The following is a 24,321-nucleotide window of genomic DNA, read 5'->3' on the forward strand; positions in this document are numbered from 1 at the left end:
AACACTGGCCTATCTGCCAGCAGTGTGCGAGGCCAGAGAACATAAAGATAAGCAAAGCATAATGGTTCCTGATTTCATGGAACTTAAAATCAGATAGGGAAGACCAATATTAACTAACAGACCATAAAAATATATAATTACAGACTATGATGAGTGCCCTGATGTAAATTATAGGGCACGGCAAGATTGTATAAGATGGGAACCTAGTTGGGATGAAAAGGTGGTGGTCAGAATTTGGAATTGTAGGGTCTTCCCTGAGGGTGGGGCTCAGATCTGTAGGATGAGCAAACTAGACAAGCAGGTAAAACGGGAACTTTCCAAGGAGGGGCCTGGGCAAAGCCCCTGAGGTGGCAACATGAGAAGGATAGTAGCCTAACGTGAGGCTAGTGAGCAGTGCCGGGGCAATGTAGTTTATGTTATGCATGTTAGTCTTCAGGCAATGTGCAGTGGGAACACACTGAAGGGGTTAAGAAAGTGGTGGTGGGGAGAGGAGTAGAATGATCAGATTTTAATGTTGAACAATTGTGACTGCAGTGAGGGCCAATCATTGAAGGTCCACAAGGGTGAATATGCTATCGCTGAGATAAGAGATGATGGAAGCTTTAACAAATAATTGCCCTGGAGATGAAGACAAGTAGAGGGACTTGAGATCTCCTTAGGAGATAAAATTAACAGTAGTTAGTGCTGGACTGGGAAAGGGTAGGTAAGGAGAGGGACACAGAAACTCTAGATTTGAAAATATTGTAGATGTCCAGATAGAGCTATAGAGCACACAGTTAGATTTTCAGATCAGATCAGAGGGAAAATCTGGGAGATCCTCCTGATCCCTCCAAACTAAGTGAGGAAGGATTCCCCAAGCTAGAGGGTAGCAGACAACATCTCAGTTTATCTTGGCCATGGATTCCTGGAGAAGCTCCTCTAAGGCATCCTGAGTAGGGCCCTCAGCCTTTGGATTATCTTAAGCTCTGTGAAGGAAGAGCCCATATTCATTTTGTTCCATACTACAGGCCAGTACTCATTAGAATTCCTAGCACATGTGTTCCCCAACACATTATAGATAAAGATAATTTTCCCAAGAGCACAGAGACCACAAGTGACGGTGAGATGGAGAGAAGTCTAGGAACCCGTACCTCAGACTCCTGGTGCAGTGGTGCGATGTCCCTGCCTCCCTCCCTCCTTCTCGCCATTCCCCCCAGGCCTAGTGCTTTTGTTGACACTTATACCTTTATACTCCAAACACCCCAACTTTTCATTTAGTCTTAGCAGCTTTAGAAGTTGTTTAATTAAATATATTTGATTTTATTTTGAGGTGCTACCATATTTGGGAGCTTCCATTTAAGTAGAGCTTTTTTGGGTTGGATGAAACAGGGAGTTCCCAATGGTAGCTACGCGGAGAAATGAGCGAAGAACTCAGGTCTAGGCAAAACAAAGGAAACAATACCATCAGGTCAGCCCAACAACAGGACTGAAATGCTTCAAGCCAGCAAAGGACTTTCCTGCAGATTCTAAAAGTCTTGGCAGCCCTAGAGACCTGGAATATCAGGGAGCAGCAGGCCTGATATTTTTAAAGCAGTGAAATGAAGCCAAGATCTGGGAATTCGAGGTGAGGAGAAGGAGGAGCCCCAGCAAACAATATTGAGGAACTTCAGCTCTAAGGACAAGTTGAGTAGGTGGTTAACTATAACGAGAAGAAATCAGAGGTGTATAGATGAAATGTCTCTAGGGCCAGGAAATGACTTCACAGAGAGTTAATGACAATAGTTTAGTTAACTTTGCCTGAGAATTCTTTTACCTGATTCTTGCTGTGATTTTCTGCATTTTGAGCCAAAAAGGACAGGTATATCTCCCCTCAGAATAATGAAATACGTGTCCGGGTGGACTGACACCATTGATAATTTGATTTTTCAAAGTCATCAATCTGCTGTACATGTGAAAGAAGGAAATTACCTCATAAACAGATGTTCCCATAAAAGTGAATGAAAATGAAAAGAAGTACTGATAACTTTAAATGGACGTAGTTTCAAGCAGCAGACCTTCAGAATAAGTGTGTGTTGTGTGCATGTGTTTGCACATGCCCATAGATAATTTCTCTGGCTCTTTTACCCTCTATGACTCTGCAACAAATGTTGAATTCTGACGCTTCAGGCTTTTCCATGTAATTATTCCACACCCCTTTGTGAGTGATGCTGTGTACTGGAACCTGGGGAAGCATCCGTTTAGAGAACTGTTCTCTCGGATGGGGTGTGGCCCCAGGGGCAATCCAGTGTAGAACCATGAATATGAGCAAGGAGCAGAGCTGCTCTCACTGTAACGGTAGGCTAAAGAGAGTCTTTTATTTAGCTCTGTCTTCAGGGGACTTCAGAGACACCTCAAATACAGGATTTGCAGCCATTCTCAGTTGGATAGTCTTAGTCTTGTCATATTTGCAATCCCCAGAAGACACATTAATATTCTCTACTTTTTTCTTCTTTTGGAATTGTTAGTCACTCTGGTGTTCTCATCTTTCCACCAGAGTGGTGTCTGCACCAGTGTTCACAGTGGCCTTGAATGGGCTGTTCATCCTCCATAGCTCCCTGTAGAATAGGCAGCTTGTTTTGAGTCTCTTTGCCTCCACTTTTATACCTGTTTCTTTTTTTCAGTCCTCTATTCCTTTTCCTTCCCTCCTACTGCTGCCCATTAGCTCACACCAGTCACATTATACTTCATTACCTTTTTTTCCCCCACCCCCATCAAAGTGTACGGAGTTGCAGTCCTCCAGGGTTTTATTCTCAGCAAGATAATAGAACATCTCTAATCCACTTAGGAAAGTATTCTATTTATCTCTGAACTTTTCGATAAGAAACAAATGTTTAACATTCAGGAGTTACTCTAAGTGGTGGGGTCCCAAAGCATGGGGCAAGCTGTGACAGAGAGCATTTTGGATGAGAAAGTCTTTCACTTTCTCGTATGTCATACCAAGCAGGCAAAGCCTAAATATTGGGCAACTACAATGCCTGCCCTTCTAAGTGATGTGCCACCTCTGCCCTTCTTTGCAAAGAACGCTTGAGAAGGGACCCTGAGGCATCATCAGTGATGGTGGGATCCCTTCATTTATCAAAGAAACATGACCTTAAAGAGTCCACGTTGGATTAGGTAAGGAATGAGTTCAAAAAGGAGATGTGTCCTTGAAACCAGCAGAACTCATATCCTGGGGCAGGCATTTGTGGTCAGCTGAGTCACACTGCTTTGGGATTAGCCAGTTCTACTTTCTGTTTCAACAATAAAAAGTCTTGCAAAACTGCTGGCATGTGAGACAGAGGTATCCAGAGAGTCTTGGCATCGTTTCCAACGGCGTAATGGGTCTTAGGGAAGAGACTTGTCAGAGCATGGTCCATGCTCTCCACCACGAGGGAGAGATCCGTGTTCACAGAGGATGTAGCGCCTTTCAGTTTGTCTAGGCCTATAATAAGAGAAAAAAAGTATGTTTACTCTTTGGCAAAAAGGGAAAAGGAGTATGTGTGGTTAGGGTGCCAAGGGGAAGATGCATATGTGGAAACTCTGAATCTGCCATAATAAACGCGGCCCATTGTGACAGGTTTCTGTCTGTTTCTCATAAAAGGAAGCAGCAATGCTTCTTTATTTTTATTTTATTTATTTATTTATTTATTTATTTATTTATTTTTCATTAGTTTCAGGTGTACAAAACAATGTAATGTAATAGACATTTATCATTTCTATCCCTCACACAGTGATAACTCCCCTCCCCCATCTACTACCCCTCTGACATCACCTCACCCCCAGTCAAAATATGGATGGACCTGGCAGTGCTTTCTTTAGACCACTGGCTCTAACTTGAGTGAGCAGCAGCATCTCCTAGAGGGCTTGTTAAAACTCAGATTGCTGGGTCCCACCTCCAGCAGATGTAAAGTGGGGCCCAAGAATTTGCGTTTCTATCAAGTTCCCAGGTGCTGCTGACAGCGCTGGTCTAGAGACCTAACTTTGAGAAGCACTACTTTACAGCAATGAGGTGAAGATACTTCAAAAAGTCTATGAGCCTCCTGAGCCCAGAAGGTTATGGGTTTGATTCTGAATTTGTTTTCAGGGAGTACTATGTTTATAGGAAATGTGGGTATACACGTGGGTACCTGTGCATGTGTGTATGTGTGTACTCATATACCACATGCCTCTATAATCCAGTGAATAAAGAGACAATCATCTCCCAAAGGTCTTGACTCAGGAAGCTAAACATATCCTGGTTCTCAGGCAAATGAAGTGTTTGAGCAATGAGCTAAGACAATTTTGAAGAGGCAGTTATTTTATCAAGGGATTGGTAGTGGCTTGGAGCATTCGTCCTGCGCTCTTAAGACATACCTGAGTTGTGTCTTCTCAAGGGAAATCTATTGTTTTAAATTTTCCTTTCAACTTCAGGCCCTGGATTGTTCAAAGAGCTTAGCTGAGGTTACCTAACAAATCTCAGTGGCTATTTTAAACTACTACTACTCCAGTCTGGGAAAAGAAGAAAGGTGAGCTTAAATTTGTGGTCTACTTCAGAACTGTGAGTCTGGCTGATCTCCAAGTCCTGACTTGGAAAACTCCAATAAGAACAACAAGTGTAAAATTGGGCTCAAAGCCAGTTGGTTCTTCTGAGACGGGACATTTGAACCCGGGGCCAATGCGAAAATAATTTTGAGATGGAAGTTGATGATGTATTCATAGGCATTTAGAAAGTATCAATGTCAATATCAAATGAAAATTTTTTTAAGTGAGGGTTTTGTTTCTGAATCTACTTAGAGCCTTCAGAGTTGGTAAGTGAGTGAGAAGCAGCATTTAATAGCGATGGTTTTAAACCTATAATGACATGTCAGCGCTAGGAGGTTTGTCAAACCAGATGTTCTAGCTGATATATACACGTGTGTATCTCTCTCTCTCTCTCTCTCTCTCTCTCTCTCTCTCTCTCTCTCTCTCTGTCTCTCTCTCTCATGGGTGGGGTGGTTGAGGGAGTCAGTCATTCTAAAAACATACCTAGGTGGATCCCACTTGGTCTTGGCTCCACCTTGCAAACTCCTAGCCTTGAACTTTACTACAGTTGGCTGTCTTACCAAGCCACCTGATGAAGAGGCAGGATCACAGTTTGGAGGGAGAGAGTGACACATAGTTAGGTGGGGCCCTGTTCAGCTGAAAGCAGCAGCTCAGTAAGTATGTGAAGAACATGAAGTAAATTTTACCAGCCAGGGAGTTTGAGGTGGAGGTGGAGCCCTGACACAGGAAATTCGACCAGCTCTTTAATGCCTTGTTGACATTTTAGTGTGGTGCAAAGTCAGGGTACCTGGTTCAAATTTAGCTCTTCCACTTACCAGCTGTGCAACTTGAGGCAAGTTACTTCCCTGTCTCTCTGTTTCTATGAAATTAAGGTGGTATCTACTTCATAGGGTTTTGTGGGCATTTTAAAAGAAAGGGTGCAGATGAAGCTCTTATAATAGTGACAAGCACGTGGTAAATGTTCACTGTATGTTATCATAGTCTAATCTTTATTATTATTCCTTCATTCCTGACTGAATCTCTGGACTTGTGTTACTTCTCCTTCCATATCCACTCCCATGCATTCCTGCTCCAGAAAGCTTCTACCCAAAGAATTCCTTTCTGTCCTTCAGGCTTTACTTAAGCCTGGCCTGTCCCATAAAGACAATCATTTTTTTTTTTTCTTGCTGTGAGTTCCTTGGGTAATTAGAGACCACACCATCTAACACTCTTCTGAGCTGGTTGGGTTATGTCTAAGAAGTAAAGGACCAATTTTCTTGCATGCTGTGCAGTCTCATTGGTTACTTTGTGTTGTCAACTAGCTTGTAAACTAGTCAAGGGTCAGAGTCTGAGTCTTTATATTTGGTAACCTTCATAAGTCCTGGAGCAATCTTGAGTGAGTGGTTGATGGTTCCCAAAAAGAGGAGTTTTGTGTAAAGGTGAAGCCCGTGGGCTCCAGTACGGGCATGATCGGGAGGAGATGTTTTTTTTTGAGAAGTGAATGATATTCGTAATTTATCAGGTGCTTAGTACAGAACTCGGTACTTAGTAAATGTTCAGTAAATGTTTGTAAACACGCGAAGAAGGAAGAGATGACACTGGAATTAATAGGAATACCTGATCTAGGTTTAAAATCTCTGTTGGTGTATTACTATGAGAACCTTATTTTTTAATTTATGTTTGAGTCTCCTTCATGGTACCTAGGACAATGAATCCCAGAGGACCCTGGGGTCACCCAGAAACTCACTTTTTTCAATGTACCCTTCTCCGTATTGTTGTTTGATGTCTGGAGACAGATGCTTCCAAATGGCGAGTTTTTTTTCAGCCGTCTTTACTGGATCTGACAATTCTGTTTTGAACAATCCTGGTTCAATGCATGAGACGTGCACACCAAAAGCCTTCATGTCCCTTCTGTGAAAAGAACCCATTGCAGATGTTTAATGGAGGCTTATTTGGAGAATGTTTGCTATTTGGGTGATTATTTTCTTGTGAATCCTTTCGTGGGACCACAGAATTGGGTGCATTGGAAAGGAGCATCTTGTTCTACCCACTTAGTTTGCAGATGAGGAAACTGAAGTTCAGGGTGGTGAAGTGACGGTTGATGTAGTGACAGAACAGGAAAGGGATCTGGGTGGACCCTCTCCCAGTGCGGTGTTTCCCCTAAGCTGTACTCTGTCATTAAATTGAGAAGCATTTAGTCTAAGGACAGGTTTCTGTTCAGTACTTGGGGTACTTTATGGTGACATTGACCAATGACTTGCTTGGATAGACAAGTTCACCTCCATTCTAGGAATCTGAGGACATTGCAGCACAAATGAGGATATGCTGAGGGACACAGTGTGACAGTTCTGACTTGAATAACCTGCTCCCTATGCTGCTCAGCAAGCTCTTTCATCATGTCGCTGGAGAAACTCAAAAGTGTATGCATTTACTGGGCAACAGGGTTTCAGGGGAATCATGGGGCCCCTTTCTTTAAAGCAGACCAATGAATGGCAAACGACTATATGAATAATGTTTTCCTACATTAAATTTAGATTTCCTCTAGGAATACCTAGGGAAACAATTATTCATTTTACAGAAGACTTTACCATAAGACTTTTTAAGAACTCTACCAGTGAACTTAAAATATGATTTATCTTAGGTCTTACAATCTAGCAACACACCTGTTGTTTAGTTTGAAGTATATTTTATAAAAATGCAAGTTAGTTTGACCCTTGAAATGTTTTGAAAGGTATGTTGCTTGAAGTAAAATAAAAAAGGTTATTTTCAGCGTAATTGTATTTTACTCACTTGTCTTCTGATCTCCTTTGGGTTTTGGAAAGTAACAGTGCCAAAAGGGTATTTGGGAAGACTTTTCTCCCCACCTACTCATGAAAGTAACGTATACTCCAGGGACAGTGGCTTTAAGTCACACAATTAACGTTACCAGGTGAGTAAAGCAAGTATGAAACCAGTATGCTTGCTGGGCAAATACAGCTTTAAAGAGCTCCAACCCTCTTCCAACTGGACTGCTGCCCGTAACCCTCCTCCATATAGAAACTCTGGAGCTCCTACTGGACTGTGGCCTAAATGCACAGTACTATTTCCAATACCGGTTCCATGACTGAGAAAGAAATAAACACTTCCTATCGGTTAATTTCAGGCATGGCATACCTGCATTGCAATCCCACAAACCTTTCAGTTGAAATCTCTTTTTAAAAGTGAGTAAATCTCTAAAAGGAGACTAATGGAGGTTCTCCATGACCTTGCTACTCAAAGTGTGATCCCTGAACCATGAGCAGCATTTGGGTGCTTGTTATAAATGCAGAAACTCAGGACCACCCCCCAGACTCATTGAATCAGAATCTGCATTTTGAAAAGATTAAGGTGATTCATATGCGCATTAAGGTTTAAGAAACATTGTTCTCCTTCATCTATTTTCCCCTTTAAAATTTTTTTTACAATTACAGTTGACATTCAATATTATTTTGTATTAGTTTCAGGGATACAGCATAGTATCCTTGAATATAATTTATGAAGTAATTTCCCTGGCTAGTACATCCCTAGCACTATACATAGTTATTACGATAAGTGGTTCAAATTTCCAGGTATAAAACAAATAAGTCATCGGGATGTAATGCACAGCGTGGGGAATATAGTCAATATTATTGTGATAGAATAGGATGGTGTCAGATGGTTGCTGGACCTAGCATGGTGATCACTTCTTTAGGTATATTAATGTTGAATAACTATGGTGTGTACCTTAAACTAACATAACATTGTATGTTAGCTATATTCAGTACAAAATCTTTTTTTCTTTTAAAGAAACATTCTGACATTGTTTTTATTTCCTGGGAGAATCAAACCTGGCACCCTCATCAAATGGCAAAATAGAGTTGCTCTAGCTCTATTAATTTCAGTTGAATAATCTAACCTTTTATTAGTAAGCTAAAATTAGATCCATGGTATAGTTTATAACTCTAAAATGTGTGTTCAACAAACACTAGTTGAATAAATAAGTGGATGAATTGAAGAAAAGACTATATTTGTGTCTTTTCTCTTGCCTATCACGGCACACTCAGCTAGATACCTTCCATTTGTTTCTCTAATCTCCTCCACCCTTCTGCCGGTACTATATTCTGGGAAGCTTACCTGTATTAACTATATTTTGGCTTCTGTCAGGTACAGTCAGTTGGGAGTACCAGAGGGAGATCAGAGGAAGAGGTTGGGACAGTTATTCCTACTGTGATATTGCAACTGGTTAATTTCATCCCTCAGCTGAAGGTGATAGCCTCTGTGTATCCAGGTTCTGGAAACTGCGCTGTCTCCTCTTTCCAGTCCTTTGGATAGAGATGACCCTGCTGTCATTATTCCCTAGATACTACACCATCCTTTGGGGTTACTCTACACAACTCCCATGTTTGCCAATAGTTCTTAAAGTAAACTCTGCTCCATTTACCCAATTTTAATGTGCCTCCATTTCTTACCAGAACCTTGACTGGTACAACCTTTTGCAATTTAGGGACTTTGAACTGACAGTGATTAGTTCTGGTTCCAGGCAAGATAGATTAAGCACTGCCCCTTTCCCCTGTCTCTCCCACTGAATGAAGCTATAAAACCTGCATAGAGCAGCTATTTAAGAACTCAAAAATGAAAATGTTAGTAGATAAGGTATGGAAGACCAGATTTTGAAGTACCACTTGAAAAAATACAATAATGAAAATAAAATATGTATTGGTTGGACTCAATAGCAGAATGGAAATGAAGGGAAGTCAATGCATTTGAAGATAGATTATTAGAAATTATCCAGTCTGAACAGCAGAGAGATAAATGGTTGAAAAGTGAAAAGAACCCAATGGATCTGTGGGAGAAAACCAAAAGTTCTACCATTTGCATTATAGTGTCTCAGAAGGAGAAGAGAGAGTGGATTGTAGAAAAAAAATGTTTGAAGTGATGATGGCTGAAAACTCCCCAATTCTGGCAAAAGACACAAACCTACAGATTCAAGCAGCCCAGTGAAACTCAAACATTATAAACCCAGAGAAATCCATGCTTGGGGGCACTAAGTAGGAGCGTTTATTTGCTACCTTGGTCCTTTGTTTTGAGCTCTGGTGTTCTTTGATAGCACACAGCAAAAAGATGTGGTCAATGGCTTTCTCTGCAAAATCTTCACCTCTGATTAGTAAACTCCTGCTCTGAGTTTTATTTCAAAATGGTAGCATCAGAAGAAAGCTGTCTGTCTTGTCTTTGGTATTGGGGTGGAGAGATTATCATCCGTTTAGCTATTGTGTATGAAATGTATGGAGATTTACGTCCAGAACTTATGCAACAGGGTAAAAAAAAAAGCTGCATAGCTGAGTCTTTACTTTGTGATAATTACATTTACTTTACCAGATTATTTTCTACTGAGGGTTTAAATAAGATGATACTGTTGTGTCTACCACTGACAGTTACACCAATGGAGAGACCGACCCTGACTCAGCCTCTGTATATGATTCCCAAACTGTTTAACAAATTGACCTTTTGAATACAAATTCACTACCTCTATCAGCATCATGCATTAAAGCAAAAAGTAAAAAAGACTGACATCCAAATTTCAGTTCTATAAACATAGTCTTAGGTTAAGATCATAGCTGGATGATCTTGGAATGACCTTCTTAGTTTCAGTGGGATCACCCATAAATTGGGAATAATTTAAAGCACTAACAATAGTGTCTGGTACATAATAAACATTCAATAAATGTTAACAGTTATTATTTCCTAATATGTCAGTGTTTGCTGTACCTTAAGCTGTCATTGAAGCCTTCTACTGCATATTTGGATGGAACATAGCCCCCTCCGCTAAATGCAAGCCGGCCCCCAATGCTGGAGACATTGATAACCCTCCCTTGAGCTTTTTTGACCAAGGGAAGCATATTTAATGTCACATTGATGAGTCCAAACAGGTTCACTTCTACAGGTTCTCTGTAGTCCTCCACTGTCAGCCAGTCAGTGGGAGCCAACACGCCGAGAATTCCAGCATTGTTGATCAGACCCCAGAGACCTAGAACAGAGAGAAAGGAAAGGAGGTGTGGTAGAAGCATCCTTAATGAAAATACAGCCCCTGATTTACACAATGGTGCCATTTCCTCCTCTAGTCATACTACTGCTTTGAAATACTTAGCAGTTTTGGGAAGTGATTGCAGAAAAAAAGGTAGGAGGCTAAACTGAAATAGCTGAAGTTCTGTTATCAGAAGCTAATCTCACAGTTACTCCACTTCTGGTTCTGAATTGCAAATACTGATACTGTCTCAGTGAGACTTTTTGCTTTTTAATCTCAGATGTAGAATAAATGGTCTATTTTTCTTCCTTGCTAGATGGCAAAGCCAGAGAATATTTACAAACTGTTCTATATGGACAAAGAGCAATATCAATCTACTTCATGTTTATTTTTGGTAAAAAAAAGTCCATCATTTACTTAGCCTAATTATGATGGGAAATATTTTGTATGTGCAAAGGTGTTTGGAATTCAAGCTTTAAAACTTATCTGGAGCCTTATCCAACTATTGGTTCTAAGGATCAGACTCTCAATTATTAATCTATTATGAAGATGTGCTAGAGAAAAACATTTGTTTTTTTCTTTGTGGACCCAAATATCTTGGAATATTTCAAACTTCATTCAAGCCAATAAAAGTCTTCTAGCTCAGAATGTTGCCGTCTAATGCAGAACGAAGCCCAATGGCTTACTATGTTACCATGACTATCTCAGGCTCCTCTACTCAGGTTCTTGGCCACTTTCTACTTTTCCCATTAAAAATGTATAAATTCTGGAAGCATTTTGTAGTGAGAAGAAGGGTCTGGGTATCTAGATGACAATTTGGGGATTGTTCCCATATTCTCCTTTAGATTTTAGCCTCAAGTTCCTTTGCTGTGTTTGTGGCTAGAGTAGCACTTCATGGGAGAAGTCCAGGAGAAGTCAATACCTCTGTTTCAGTTTTAAATTCACCCACTGGATTTAAGACTGAGGATAACTTGGGCTGTGTCTCTCATGCACACGGAGAGCTTGCAACTTGGAGCTACTCAGGGGCTATCGTAAGATTATTTGAAGCTTCTCCAGTGTACAGCTGGTATTTAGAAGACTTTTCTTGAAAGGCCATTGAAAATCTGAACACATTTTATTTAGCCCTAGTTACTTTGCAACACCCCCTCCCCTTCTCCCCGTCATCACATCACTCACCTTTTTCCCCAACTTGGTTTTTTACCCACTGGGCAGTCCTCTTGACGTTCTCTGGGTCAGTTACATCCAGAAGCACAGTGTGAAGCCTTTCGGAGGTGTTTGCCTTTAAAGCTGTTGATCCTGATTCAGTCAGACAGGCAGCAAAGACATGAAATCCCTTCTTATCAAAAGTTCTGGCCGCCAAGTTTCCAAAGCCCGTGTCACACCCAGTAATGAAAATATACTTATCAGTGATGTCTGAAATCTTTAGTTGTCCTTTATAATTCCATAGAAAAGCGCAGAGGATTAGGAGGGCTAACACACAAAAGAACATTTTTCCCTCTTTATATGACAGCGACACTTCGTTCTTGAACAATAAAAGAAGATGTCCTGAGTATGCAAAATTAGAAAGAAAATTCAAATTAGAACCATCGAGGCATTATAATCCAGGATTGATGAACTTGAGATATTTGAATGCAGATAAATAAATAGTAGATAGATAGTTTAAAAAATAACTCTTATTTGTTTGGGAAGATGACCATTTAAGTGCTAAACCACTTCTCTAAAGTAATGCAAAAACTAACCAAGTAATAGTCAGAAAAAGTAAATGGAAGAGGGAGGGAGGGAGGGTCCTGGAAAAACACACTTAAAATAAATAAAATAAAACTTAAACAAAACAAAACTGTGAGGATTGTAAAACACAAAGCTTAGAATTAAAAAAAAAATGTCTTGTGCTCATGGTAAAAAAAAAATTTTAGCAAATATAGAAAAAATTTAAAAAGGAAGTAATTATTATCCCATTCGACTCTTAATATTTTAGTACATTTTTTCCAGTTCTTTCCCTGTGCATACCAATATCTTCCCCCTAATAAGTAATATAAACATACATACAGATAGAATTACACATGTATATATATATATATATATATATATATATATATATATATATACACACACACACAATTTTATTTCTACTGCTTTATAAGGAACATATTATTTCAGGTAAAAAATAGCTCAATGTAATATATCTTCTTCATTTCTCAAGTAAATTTTGGGCTCTACTTTCACATTTCCCCCCCCCCCAAAAAAAGATCTATAGTTAAAGAAAGGGTAAAAGAATGATCAATTGATAAAAATAAGTCAAAGGTAAATATTAAAATATGGTAGGTTTGGGTAAACTAATTGATTCTTGTGGTATGGCTATGACTATTTCTAAAACAGTCAAGTTTTTAGACTATCAGGGCTTAATAATTTGGTATAGTTTATCTAAACTTTCCTGTGTTTTCAGAGTTACTGATTTGTTGCAAATCAATGCCCACGTAGCAGGATTCCCCCTTCTCAAATATATAAATACATGAAGAATGTATAGATTTTTTGGGTGGGTGTAGCTAGCTCTTGCAAAATTACATAATTAGACATTTTAAGGCAATTTTATATGTATAAATTCAACTAGTGTAATGTTTTGCTCAAGTCTGGCCTTGATAAATAATTATTGAATAACTAAATGTTGGGTAAATTCCCTGAATGGATTCCTGGTAGCCTTCATTGCCATTCAAACTCCCACAAGAATTATTTGAAGAAGGCAAATACCCCTGGGGTTTAATGTGTCCTAGAGCAGAGAGTAGGGACTTTCTGCATTGTCTTGTTCGCCTGGGGCAAGCATAGGGGAGTAACAGTAAAACAATGGCTTCTATTTGTGAAGTCTTATACACTGCACTTTTACGTATAAGTTTCATTTGATCCTCTCAACAGCCTTTTGAGTTAGAGAGGACGCATTATTTGCCTCATTTTATAGAAGAACTAACATTCTAACTAATAAATGTAAAAGAAATGATGGAATTAGAAAACCACCATTTGGCAACTGCCATGGTAACAATATTTTAGGCAAGAATGATCAATGGATGTAAAACCAGTGGTTGAAATTCTAACGAGAAACAATAATTATAGAATCTCTCCATAAGCTATATACTAATTTAAAAAAGAAAAATAGTAATTTCACAGTGGAAAAATCTGACAGATGCCACCTGAACCAAGTGATAAAAATTAATACCACTAGTTATGGGGCAAACCAAGGTCATGTACATAGTCTTTAAAAATGTCAAAGTTAAAAATGTCAAAGATATGAAGGAAGAAAAGACTGAGGACTGTTAAAGATTAATGGGTACTACAAAGATGTGATAACCCGATGCAACATGGAGCCTGGGTCAGAAAATCTTTTTTTTTTAGTTTTGCCAGGAAGAACCAACTCGTGAAATTTGAGTGACATCTGTGGATCTGATAAATAATACTGCATTAATATTAATTTTTCAATTTTGATAACTATGATTATGTTGAAATTGTCCTGCTTTTTAGGAAATAAACACTGAAAAATTTAAAGATTAAGTAGCACTATATCTTCAACTTACTCTCAAACAGTTCAGGAAATAATAAGAATATGTATATAAATAATTAAACATTAAACACACACATACATATATATGTATAAAGAGAGAATGAGAATATGAATGTGGTAAAGTGTTAATATTTGGGAAATCTGGGTTGTACTATTCTCTCAACTTTTCCGTAAGTTCTAAATTATTTCAAACTAAAAAGTTGGAGATTTGACATGACAGGGGAAAGAAAAACTTTCCCCCAGCCCCCTGAAAAATGGCTTCATTGGATTGCTCTGGTCTCATGCACAAAATAGGTAAGAATCCTAGGCCTTCAGAGTCTACTGACTTTCGAACTAAGTATTCTGCCTTCTATTTTTTTGTAAGTTCACCTCCACAACTATTGGAGAAAAATAAAAACTCAAACCAAAGCAGGCAGACTCTCTCTTTTCTCCTCATCCTTTCCATCTCCCCCTCAATCTCTTTTGCTAGCGAAACCCAATTTTACCTGATGACAACTAAAGAGAGAGGAGCTTTTTAGGTGTTAAGGACGGGCTCCCATTAAATTGTATTGTCCTGCTGAGGTACACCTCTGGGCTGAGCGTCATTTCAGATGCTGGTGTCCCAGCCTTCAGCCTGAATTCAAGGGACTGCCAACCTTGACCTAGAGTTTTTGCAAAGCCATTGCCCCAAATGCTATTGTCCAAAAATACTGGTTCTTCCTCAGTCCCTAAGGTTCACATTCCTCTAGGTCATTGGACCAAGTCAGCCACAAACCAACAGATACCTTTGATCTCTAATAGTATTTTAGCCAAGATGCTACCTCTGAGAAATATCCCTTGGTCAGTCATTGGGAACATGACCTGTACACAGAAGCTGATTGATGACTAATTGGTTCATTGACCACTGAGAGGTAAATGAATAACTGCAACTAACAAGGCTGCCTCAACCATACTCTGCCCTGTGGTCACCTCCACACGGCTCCCTGATCCCCACAATTCAGAGACTCGGGACACTGACCTTAGTTGCTTGAATTGTTTGCTTATCTGTTGTGTCTTCCAGTTTATCTCACAACAAACTGCTTAGCAGAGGCACAGATCTCTTGGCTCAAGGTGAGAAGTGCCTCGGTCTGTAACAGTCCTTTTAGCATCCAGTGTCTGTGAGCCAAGTGCTCCTCAAGGATGAGCATGGAGCAAGGAAAGCAGATCTGCAGCCCCCAAGCCGCAGGGCATGAGGACAGGTGCAGTTCTAAATACACAGCCACTGTGCTGGCCATGAGATTTTTCTTAAGCCAAAATAAACACTAGCCACTTTGCTATTAAAAATCTAGGCAGCAAGCATTATGACAACACACGTGTACATGCGTGCGCGTGTCCACACATGCACTAGAGCAGGGTTAGGAGTTCAGGCCTCAGAATCAGGCAGACAGAGGTCTAGTCCATGTACCTCTATCCTCAGAAGGCCTTTGGGCAAATTATTTTTCATTTCTGAGACTATTTTCCTATCTGTAAAATAGAGATAATATCTACTGTGGAGAATACCTGGTAAGATAAAATGACTAAATGCCTGCTCATGGGAAAAACCTTATCATGATGGCAAGATCAATAGCTTTTACTTTGTGAGGGGTCTGCTGTATGTACTGCTCATATCTAGGCATGGCTTTCTCGACCTCAGTACTTTTGATATTTTGGCCAGGATAATTATTTGACAGTGTATCGCAGGATGTTTAGCAACACCCCTAGCCACTACCCCTTAGATGCCAGTAGCTTCCCTCCCCAGTTGTGACAATGAAAAATATCTCCAGACAATGCCAACTGTCCCCTGTGGGTCAAAAATGCCCCTAATTGAGAACCACTGGTCTAGAGCTTCCTTGTCTTAGGGATCCAGAACTTCATAGCAACCAGAACTATTTTTCTGGAAACTTAGTCATTGATTTCTTGGTGATGACATATTGATGAGCGTTATTTTTTATGGCCTTACTAGAAAAGTTTTATTACGTATAAACGGTACTCATATCCTGTTGCTACAAGCATTAATATCTATGATTTAAAAAGAAAGACTTTTTGTCACCAGCAGGGTAGGAGGCAGTGAACAAAGCTAAACTAATGTGTGACACCATTTGTGAATTTAGAAATTGCTAAATCAGCACTTATAGCATTTGTGAGGCCTAAATTTCAGCTAAGACTTTTGAGTTTGCACCACTATAGACTCCTTTGGGGGTTCCCTGCAGATGGGTGGGCAGGTTACTCTATAGAATTCAGAATATGCTCCTAAGCAACCCATGGTTCTTGGGATTTTCAGATGACCAAGTCAGGTAGGAATGATGGTAATGGCTGTGGTTTATTGAGTGCTTACCATGGTTTAGGCCCTCTGCTAGGATCTATAAATATTTATCTAACTTAAACGTTAGGATAAAATTATCTCCATTTTATATATGAAGAAACAAATTTAGAAATGCAGGTTAATTGGCTCAAGACACCTAGGTCACTGTATTCCACCATCATGCTTTAATCCTCTGCTCTCCTGCTACCTGGATTCCTGTTAACGCTGGGAGTCTGGGCTATGTGTACCCTTCTCCACACCACCAATGCTTTTGTAATACTTGGTATTAAGTAAATACATGATATGGAAGGAAAGGAGAAAGAGAGGAAGAGATGAAAGAGGTTTTTACTCTAACCCCAGGGTTCTGGTGATAATTGGATTAGTCTTTGGGTCCTCACAATCATCAGGTCAAAAATCACCATCATCATCATCATTGTCACCACACTTCCAATCAGATAACTTCAACACTTTTTGAAAAGTGTTCAGGCAATATTTATCTCATTTAAGTTTCAAAATATTTTTGTCAGCTAAGTAGGGTAGATATCATACATAAAGTCATTAGATTAGCCAGAGAATGGTTAGAACTAAAACTTTGATCTCTGAACTCTTAAACAGTGTAAAACGAGAACTGCAAAGAGATGCACACATTATCAGTCAATGAGAGAAACAAAAATATTTTACCAAAATGCTCTACCATCTCACAAAGATTCAAAAGGAACTAAGAAAGAACTAATTTTTCTTTCATGAGAAAGAGTAACCACCTGACTGCAGCTACAGGAAAACATTGTAACTCGATTGCTGTCCTTGCTCACTTACGCTCCTTTTAACTTTCTCTTCTTGGGTTTCTTTTCCTAGTAAAAAGTCTAACGTCAGATCCCGTAATTTCGGTTCTCTAATTCACATCCTTCTGCCCTTTAAAAGTAAATGGCAGTTTAAAAAAAAAAAGAGCAGAAAACAATGTCTCAATGTCACTGTGAGTTATATTTTTTGTACAAAATAGAGTTCTTTCTAGATACTTCCTCCCACACCACTTGATTTCATTTTCACATTAACTCCATGAAGATCTTTGTTTTAGAAAGCCATACTAAGACTAATCAACCACACTGATCGGAATTTATAGAATCTTTATTTACTTTTAATTTGTCGCAATCATGGCCTAAGTTGAAACAACTAAGTTGCCTATCTGCATTAAATAGAGAGCATTTAGCAATAGCTTTCTAAAATATTATCTCTTTGAGGTTTTCTTTCACAAGCTTCCTAAAACTGACAGCGGTCTGACATGTAATATAATACTGACATGTAAGTCCTTTGTACATTTAAATATTGTAAACCTGGTTAACTGACACCGAATTCATATTTATTTTGACCTTTTCATTGGAGTAAGAAATTCTTTTTTTAAAAAAACCCAAGTGGCCTTTCATAGATTTCTGCTGTACTTTAAGAAAAACAAACGTTTGAGCCTTATGAGACAAACTTAATTATGACTAATGAAATATGTTTCTGTGAAAAAAATGTTTAAGTTGGGCATCCAGAAATACAAAGAAAACATTTAAGATGGAGCCAACATGGAATGTGCTTACATTAAGCAAAACATGCTCCATTGAGGGTCTGGTTAAAATAGCTAATCATGATTCTGATGCTGCTTATGATATAGTTGAGGTGGTATTCGTCATCATGGAATGTAGGTTGCCTCAGTCAATGGGATAAAGAAGCTCCTCCATCAGGTACATTTCCCTTGACTCCTGCGTCCTGCAGGAGAGAGACTGCTCACAGTACCCCGAGGGCCCTTTGGGTGGCAGGACAAGAAGACATGGAGAAATGCATACTTTCTCTGCAGACGCATTCAGACAGTCACCTAGCAGAGGTGCGCCGGTTGCTCTTAATGTAGGGAAGGTGATGGATTTACGTTTGGCATTTTTAGTTGTAAGGATAAAAACATTTCCGATTTTCTTTTGCCTTCTCTCCAAACTTTTAATTATAATTTACATAACATTCATAATTATTAATTAATTAATTATTCCCAGTCCCTCCTAGGTTTATCATTTTGCCAATATGCCTCTGGACAGTATTGGCAGGTTAAGAATTATTGTTACAGCCGTGGTTACTCTATTTATGGTCACTGAATAAATATTGCTCACTGGGAGAGAATATATATTGTATATGATTATGGCTTATAGTTACAAGGCTTCAAAGAAAGCTTAGAATGTAGAGAGAATTTTCTCTATAGATGCAGAAAGTGTGTTCAAATCTTCAGTATATTACTTTCGATTGCATTATCTTTGAGCACAAGAAAAGATCTGAGCTATTAAAGATGGTACCTTAAGAAAGTGACATTTGTTACAAGAGTTTTAAGACCAATTCCCATTTTTCTCATTTGAAATATATGTGACAATTTTTTCTGGTATTTAAACAGTGAAGTTTGTTCTAAAAATTGGGCACACTTTTCAAATCTCAAAAATACAATACAAAGATGATAATTTCAATTTCATTTTATGCAGTAACTAGCCAAGAATATTTTTTAGAGCACCTAATAATATGCTAAGAGATAATAAGATAAATAAAGTACAATCCTTACCGTTGAGCAAATAGTATAGCAGGACATTTCAGAACTATTTGTACAACCCTAAATTGATTTTTTAATTTAAAAACATGTTTTATTTAAGCTTTTTCACCAACCGCTAAAAATCAACGCATTGAGAGAGAACATCACAGAGAGCACTATTTAGATCCTAAAGCCTTGAACAAAGGCTGCCAGGATTAAGTGGCAGCAAAGCTCTAAACTGACTTTCTCCCTTTCCCATTGTAAATTGAGGGTCAAAGTGAAAGCAGACTTTGATTAGGCCCTCGGCCCAATGCACTTCAAGGAAAATACCAACCACAGGGTCATAAAATGGAAACTAAATATCAAAAACAGGTCTATTGCTATCATCCCAGTATCCAGGAAACAAATATTCACTGTGACGAATTTTTCCATGTCTTTCTCACCTAGCAGGCATTTTTTTGTCATTCAGTTTGGTGTGTATGTGTGTGTGTGTGTGTCTGTGTGTGTCTGTGTGTGTGCGCATTTACCTAAATTGACATCTGATAATATTGGTAGAGCAGGTAGACAAGATCAGCCCTACATCTGGAAGCAAATCTGTTGTTCCAGAAAGAAACTCATCTAAAATTCCTACTCTTTTTTGGAGCACCTCCTCACTCCCGTTTCCAATTAATTATGAGATTTACAGATGGTGTTGAATAGTCACAGATAGAATAACTAGATGTAAATTTAATTGTAACTCTAAGGTGCTAAAGAGCATTCAAAGAGAGGCCTGAGGGAGTTCAAGGCAAGGTCCCAGTGACACGGACCTCACTTCTGTGGTGAGATGAAACCAGTGCCCATCACTGCCTTCCAACATGTTACTTTCTTTAAATAGCAACAGTTGACCACAGCATGAAACAGAACTTGATTCATTCTGTAAGAGGGAAGAAAATCTGACAGTTTGAAGACTGGCATGAGAAAGGAAGGACTAAATAACAAAACTCCATCATTGGTTACCTTTCTGAGGACAAGTCGGGATGCAGAAGCTGTTGTGGACCTACTGGGCTGATTGAGATCTGTCCGTGGTGCTGGGAGGGAAGAGTGGTGTCACCCTGACCTCGCTGAGCCTCTTGAGGTGGAGGTGCCTGGGCTTCCGTCAAGGAATGAGTACCTATATGTGTGAGGTGCCCTCAAGTTCCCTTCTCACTCTGTGAGTCACCCTCATTGTGACACGGGGTGATGACTAAATCAACTCTTCTATGGAAGCCAAGAAGCTGTGGGTCATGTGTTTCCAAAGGACTCTGCAGTATCTTTAGTAAATTAAATTTAGCAACTTTCAGAAGGGACTTAAAAATGATCAGTAATATTCCTTTAACTGTGAGTATAATCCCTTGGCCAAATTCAGCAGCTGAAATACTGTAACATGGAAGCATTTTGTAAGCTGCCTGGTGCATTGTTTTGGTCATTTAATGTTTGAATTATGATTATTGTTCATGATCTCTGTGGTTTTTTCCTCCTGTTAATGTGCCTTTACTGATTTAGTGCCCTTTCCTCCTAGGAGAGTAGGTATGGGAAATGAGTCTCTGATGATTATTTTTACCACTTTTCTTTCTTTCTTTTTTAAACCCATTAGTGAACAAGGAGATCAAGACAAGACTGAAACAAGATTTGGGCCTTCTTTATGAGCCTTAGTTTGTGTTTTATGGTAGGACGAAAATCTTACTGAAGTGGTCTCTGGCACTGAGATCACTGAGAATAGGCAAGGATGCCCCCATCCCTTCCCAGAGTTGGTCGGTTTCAGAGTTTAGCACAATTGACCTGGCATATCCTGGGCTGTGATGGAAAGTGTTAAGGCTCAGGTGATGAGAAGACATGGTGTTAATATGCATCCTTCCCCTCCAACCGACCACCTCCCCCACAGACAGACAGGCTGACAGACCGGTACAAAGTCCACTGGTTGTGTAGTTTCAGTTTCTAATATACACCAAATTATTGCTGTTACATCTCAGATTCCCCTCCTTTTACAAATGCAGTTTATTATGGTTTAGCTGGGATGAGTGGATGAACAGACATATCTGTCTAGTGAGAGTCTAGACACTGCTGTCACCCTATAAATTAAATGGGGGTCTTTTTTCTCCAAAAGGAAAAAAAAAAAAGGAAGACTGCAATTTCCTCAGGTAAAGATTTAGAGTACCAAAAATATGCCAAATATACTTCTTCCCCTTTAACACCCTGCAAGTCAATGTAAGACTTAAATAGAAAACCTGTTAGAGAAATAATATGTTGACTCAAATCCACATGAAGAAAGGGGTAAATGATTAATATTAGACCCTTTCTGTGAGCAACTTATGTCACTAAGAGGTGGAGAGATCCGCAGGCACCTGGGTGGTCATGGAATAGAGAAGGGAAAATGGCAAAGAAAAGACCAGTTCTTAGTACGTTTTGCTGATTCAATACTTTTGTCTAGTGCAACCCTGTTTTAAAAACTTCCCAATGTGGACAAAAAAGAGGCCACATTCTAAACCTGACAAGCTCAGGGGAGGCCAGCCTGGCAGGGCTTGCAAACTCAGAAACCAAAAGTAACCACATAGGATGGTCCGAACATACAAATTCCTAAACAAAAGTGGGTCATAGTGAATAGTCACATCCTGGGCCTGTAGCTTCCTTGACAAAAGTCAATCTTTACCTTAAGTGAGCCTGTCTGTTGTCTTTTTGCATCTAAGATAACATATCTGTGTAATGTCACAGTAATCTTTTCCAGACCCCTCAGGGCACAACAGCTGCACCAGAACAGGAGACCACAGAACCCCTCATTGATATCTTGTTCTCTAAATACCATCTCTATGTGCTGCAAACGTTAACTATCCTGTACCCACCAATGTAAAAGAAGTATGTTTTACTTTTCATCCAATCCCAGAGACTTCCCTGCTTTGCTTTCTCCCACCCTCTTAATCTACCACCAATGGATTTCATGGAAGCCTCTTTACATCTCCTCCTTTGGTTCTAATGTATCAAATAAGTTTCAAAACTGCCATTATCTGGAGCATTTCCTCAATTCATTGAGATTTTGCTTCCCAGCAATTTGGCTCACATATACTCATAAAAGTTCTCTACAGGTTTAGACTTTTCTTACATTGACACCAAACAGACTTTTTAAATAGTCAGATGTTTTAACTAATTTATATATTGAGAGCTAGAATTCTTGCCATGTCTGGATCCCTCAATTCTAGTGGACCCAATTTTTAAGAGTTCAGTTTCAGTAGTTCTGGCACCAGGGTTGGAACACTTGCTCTCCTTATCAAATGGTCCCATTTAGGTGTTCAGTTAATGGAATCATTTGTCAGCAGCAGTTTTTCCAGACTGTAATTATATCTGCATTCAAATTCACGTCTTAAGTGCTGAATTTTCTTTCATTCCATTCCTTAATAAGATAATCCAAGAAAGTGCTACTTTGTTCAGAACTCTCCCAACATTAGACTTCTGGTCATCAAAGGTGATGTAAAAAATCCAGAACTAAATTGCCATTCTATTTTAATTGCCTGATTCCTTTTTAAAACAGAAGATTGCACTGTGGATTTCATTCAAATGTAAATATCAATGTTGACAATTAGACTGTAATTATATAGGGGTAAGGCTAGATATTGCCACAGACAAAAAACTAAACAAGTGACTCTCCTTTTTCTTCTAAATCCTTATGTCCCTATATTTGTCTCCAATTTCTGCCTGAGGGTGCCTTCTCCACTCTTTTCCAGACACCAAAACACAGAGAGAATATCCTGATTCAAGGCTGTCTCAGGCGATGTACATCGGGCTTCTTAGTAACTGCTCATTGCTGGGGGTGGTCTATGCCACAGATGATCCTGAAATGGGAGTCAAATGGAGAAAAAACACTTACCCCAGCTGGATGCAGGGCGTGGTGCATCCAACTCCTGGACTATGGCTGGTGTCACTCTTGTAAGCTTGACCAAGGGTCAAGGCTGTTTACGGAGTGTATGGAGTGTACCTGTTGACTTCCTCTTTCCTGGCATAATAACATAATCCTCTCTCCACGGTCACCTGTAGTGGAATGCATATCTCTTAATATTAATAACTATGAATTGATATTATGACTTTATGTTTTTAAAAGTGTACTTTGTAATTTCTACTTCCTTCGTCAACAGACAGCTCTCTTATTTCCGCTGTAAAGTTCTCCCTAGCTACACCAACAATGCCTTTGACATGCAAGCAGCTTAATTGCAAATGCTGCCCATAAATACATAGCTGGGCTTAGTCAAACTACGCGCTTTGTTACTCATTTGGCATTTCCTGACGCTCCCAATTGTAAGATGAAGCTGGGCTAATCTTTTGTTCCCCTATAGTGTAAGGTCCTCAGATGTACTATTAGGGACTGAGTCATGGGACTGTTTAGTAGATTCTTTGAAGAAAGATTTTTCTTATTTGCAGAGCACACATCCTTTTAGCTTACTCAAACAAGAAGTCTTGATTTGAAAGGTAGGGTGGGGAGTATTATTGGGGAGCATTGTCTTGAAAAGGCAAAAGGAGCAAGAGAGAAGATGGGTGAGTACAGAGGTAACGGACTAGAAGCACTAGGGATTCCTGGCAACAGGGAGACTTGCAAGAAATAAGAGTGGAGATTTAATAAGAAAAATGTGACTCTCACATTTGGGAGGAGGTGGGTACTCCTTTTGGTGTGACCATGACATGTAGAGTATTAAAACAGCAGTGTTCCCTGGATCAAGAATGATCCTCTTGCTAACTTTCCTGGTTTCTTCTAATCCAAAAACAACTTCTTTTCCCCAGAATCTTAACTAAAATGAATAAAGAATCAAATGAAATTAAGAGTAGATGTTAGATGCATCCTATTGTGTAATATGCAAGCATTATCCAGTAGGAAAGAACACACTGGGATCCATAAAATGGAGAGCAGTTAGAGATAACTGTCTTCTGACCCTGTTTGTGGATATTCTGAATTGTTCGTTCTGTGCCAGGCCTGTGTTAGACTCATGAGATACAACGATGACTAGATAGGTCCTTTTCTATAGAGAAACCATTCATTGCTGATTAAGGACTCCCATGGAGATTTTCCTCTCCTTGAATGAGTCCCACTCCCATGTGACTCATTTGTAACTATTGTCCTTCTCCTTGACTGTGTTAGATTATGTGGGAAAGGGTGATCTCGTTCTTAGCTGGGATGTATATGAACCTCTACAGACTTTTTTGAAAGCTATTTGGAAACATCTATTAAAATAAAAAAATACATATTACTTTTTGACCCAGCAATCCCACTCCTGGCAATTCGTCATCTAAAAACAAAAGCCAGTATACATGTATAGATGAACAAGGTGTGTCAACAAGAATCAGAAACAGTTATTGCCACTTCAAGTGGGATGGCTGAGTAAATCATGGTAGATGTGCACATGGAATGTTATTTTTCAGCC

At 39.3% G+C, this 24,321-nt stretch overlaps 1 protein-coding gene across 2 annotated transcripts; it reads right to left on the reverse strand.

Annotated features, from left to right (window-relative positions):
* Positions 1-1,673: 1,673 nt before the first annotated feature.
* Positions 1,674-22,880, reverse strand: DHRS9 (dehydrogenase/reductase 9). 2 transcript variants are annotated; one of them, XM_033111431.1, is made up of 5 exons: positions 22,779-22,880; positions 11,693-12,061; positions 10,261-10,519; positions 6,245-6,408; positions 1,674-3,439 (listed from the first exon to the last, which is right to left on the reverse strand). In XM_033111431.1, exons 2-5 carry the CDS (start codon positions 12,003-12,005, stop codon positions 3,216-3,218), a joined length of 960 nt encoding a protein of 319 aa, XP_032967322.1. In that variant the 5' UTR covers positions 12,006-12,061; positions 22,779-22,880; the 3' UTR covers positions 1,674-3,215. The 2 variants fall into 2 exon arrangements, with proteins under 2 accessions (XP_032967322.1, XP_032967321.1); XM_033111430.1 differs by lacking the exon at positions 22,779-22,880 and adding an exon at positions 19,901-20,057.
* Between the last annotated feature and the right edge of the window lie 1,441 nt (positions 22,881-24,321).

This window comes from Rhinolophus ferrumequinum, chromosome 8 (assembly GCF_004115265.2).
Source record: "Rhinolophus ferrumequinum isolate MPI-CBG mRhiFer1 chromosome 8, mRhiFer1_v1.p, whole genome shotgun sequence".
NCBI classification, from domain to species: domain Eukaryota; kingdom Metazoa; phylum Chordata; class Mammalia; order Chiroptera; family Rhinolophidae; genus Rhinolophus; species Rhinolophus ferrumequinum.